This window comes from Drosophila yakuba, chromosome 2L, assembly GCF_016746365.2.
Source record: "Drosophila yakuba strain Tai18E2 chromosome 2L, Prin_Dyak_Tai18E2_2.1, whole genome shotgun sequence".
In the NCBI taxonomy this organism is placed as follows: Eukaryota; Metazoa; Arthropoda; class Insecta; order Diptera; family Drosophilidae; genus Drosophila; species Drosophila yakuba.
The window spans coordinates 19,426,947-19,429,638 of record NC_052527.2 but is presented as its reverse complement, the minus strand read 5'-3'; the positions used below and the strand labels follow the sequence as shown (position 1 = coordinate 19,429,638).

Below are 2,692 nucleotides of genomic sequence, written 5' to 3'. Positions count from 1 at the left end.
AGCTAACCAAAAAAATCAGCAAAGCGAGTCCTTCAAGGTGTGCGCTTTGATAAAGAAGTCTCCTCCACGCAAGTCCTTTATGGTTGGGGACTAAGTGGAGAAGATATCCCAATGGACAGAATAAAAGGCAAGGATTTCATTTTAAATTTCTCAATTTATTGCGTCAGCTCTACGGTGCTGGAGTGTTGCTTGCATTGTGCAATTTCTGTGATAATTTTGCAAAGAATGAAATGGTTGCCGAATGAGGAAAAGTATTCTTGATAAAATCTTCGATGCACAAGCTTATTGCGCATTATTAGGTGTGCTATTGCGATTATGATTTGCACTGAATTTCCACTTTTTGTGCCGATTTCTAAGGAAAATGCTGCTGGAAAAGATTATTAATATTGGTTTGTATTTGAAGCTAACAGGACTTAACCGAAGTTATCTTTAAATTTGCAAATTGGTAGTGCCCTGTTAACCAAGTTCACTTAAAAAAATCCTTCAAACTCTGCTGGAAATTACTTACAAATAATCAAGAACTATGAGACAAAAGTGGAAAGCTCTGTTGCTATTGCTTCAGCTGCTGGCTTATTTAAAATCGGGTCAAGCAATTTGGTTTCCCTGGTACTTCCAGCGCTACGGATTGGCCCCGCATTCCTCCCGACATGGCGGAGGTTACAAAAACAAGACAGACTCCGGGTCAACCTGTCCACCTGGGTACGAAATGAAGTCATCAGCGGCAGGATTGACGGGGGGAATAGCTGGATGTGAACGCGTATTTGGACCGAGAGTGGGAAACGCAGAACGCCTTTGCGACGATAATCCCGTGCTGATGCAACTGGCGCGTCTCTATGTGGTAAGTCCTGAGAGGATTGTACTGCTCCTGGCGCAACCCTCTCTAACCGAATCCTGCGCCGAGATCACCGATGTGCTGGGCAACATACGGAAGTCCATGCGCAACTGTGTCCTGGCCCCGGATAACATCTACGGGAGACTTGCGGATGGGCTGAGCTACTTTCAATCGGAGGTCTGCGAGGGGGGCGAAGGCAGCAACAGGAAGCGATGCACCGGACTCCAAGAGTCGCACAACTGCCTGAAGGAACTCCGGACGGACATGATCGAGTGCGAGGCACCGGCTGATTGGTACGAACGCACGAATGCTAGCAAGGTGTGCCACATCTTCAACGACGTCCTGAACTGTTATTATACAAGGGCAGCCTTGTTGTGCGGACTCGAGGTCGCCAGGCAGCTGAGGTCCTTCGCAGGAGATAGTATGGGCAGGGCCATGATCCACAAGTGCGAGATTAGCAAAAGGCTGCCCCGGGTTGATAATGCCATGCCGATCAACGCATATAGTGGAACTAGCTTAAGGTCGTCAGAAATGGAATGTGCTTTAAGTTCTTTGGTTGTTTTTGTTATTTATTTTGCAGGGATTAAATATTTATTTGGATAAAAAGAGCAAGTTGTGATAAATTCTTCGTGTATAAATTTTGAATTAGTTGTGGAAAACAAACAATTTCCTCATAAGCATCTAAAGCGAACGCAACGAAAATACAATTTAGTACCGTTTAAAACTGTCACCTGTCTCAAAGAGCAAGCTCAATAAAGCTTAAGAGCTTTGAGATCGACACTAAATAGACGGCTGTATATGGCCATCATTTATCTTGCGATGGGCCCAAAATGCCAACTTAAATGTTTAGCTATTTTCAACTAAATTTCAATAAACACCTAAGGGACTTAGGCTGTCGACAAAGTAAGCCAATTCACCGACACACCCGCATAGTTTCGAGGTGTGTGGATATCCTTGTGAGTACCTGTGTGTGAGGTGACCGCAAACATACAAACACTGCTCATGGAAAACCGATGTCGACATACGCCTCTTGCTTAGAGCGAAACTCATCAATTATGTTGACGCGGCTGGAAAACGGCTGGGTGCTTCGGGTAGCTTGGGTGTTTGGCTGGTGCGGTGGTTCGCCGAGGTGGCCTTTGTTAATGACACCTCTCCAAATCGCCTGAGTCGGCCATTAAGAGCGAGATCGGAAAGCTTTGGGGGATGGCTTTTTCATTTGCATCGCACTCGTGGAGACGAGCCTCAAGAAATCTGGGTTACAAAATGCTCAACAGACCAACTCCACTGAGCATCAAAGTGGTTGGACCACGGTTTTGGTGCATTAGCTGCAATTTCAATTGAATTTGACAGCTGATTTTAAGGTTCAAAAACAGTTTGATTCAGGGCTTTACAATAGGACCAACACTAAAAAAGCATTTACAAATTTTAATAAGCAAAACACCATAAATAAATATTTTAACACATTCAATATTTGCGTCCGATAATCCATTAAATTGCTCAATTGTCACCTAATTTTTATTGGCACCCACAAATTATTACTTATAACAGAGGTGGCTGGAGTTATGAGTGCTAATACTAAAACTTAATGCCCCAATTAAGGGAAGCAACAGAAAATGAAGAGGGGCCTAACACCCACACAATCGCGATGAAAGGACGCCCTCAGTGTGGCAAATAGGGGCGTGGCATGTGCGCAGGACCAGACAGGATCTAGTGTGGCGCCCGTTTTGTGTCGCCATGGCTGACGTTGTCTACTCTATTAAAATGAAGTTGTACCTTTTGTGCTTTCTCTTTTTTTTAGCTCGGCGCCGACGAGACTGCGAAAACAAAAAGCAGATTGTTGGCAAACAAAACACGGAGCCA

At 44.6% G+C, this 2,692-nt stretch overlaps 1 protein-coding gene across 1 annotated transcript; it reads left to right on the top strand.

The window, feature by feature from the left end:
* Positions 1–470: 470 nt before the first annotated feature.
* Positions 471–1,455, top strand: LOC6528946. The gene has a single exon (XM_002089942.3). It carries the CDS (start codon positions 524–526, stop codon positions 1,433–1,435), a length of 912 nt encoding a protein of 303 aa, XP_002089978.1. The 5' UTR covers positions 471–523; the 3' UTR covers positions 1,436–1,455.
* The last annotated feature ends 1,237 nt before the right edge of the window (positions 1,456–2,692 follow it).

What these genes read in the sequence shown, in the direction of transcription:
- LOC6528946 (XM_002089942.3), top strand. Translation starts at nt 524, where the DNA reads ATGAGACAAAAGTGGAAAGCTCTGTTGCTATTGCTTCAGCTGCTGGCT.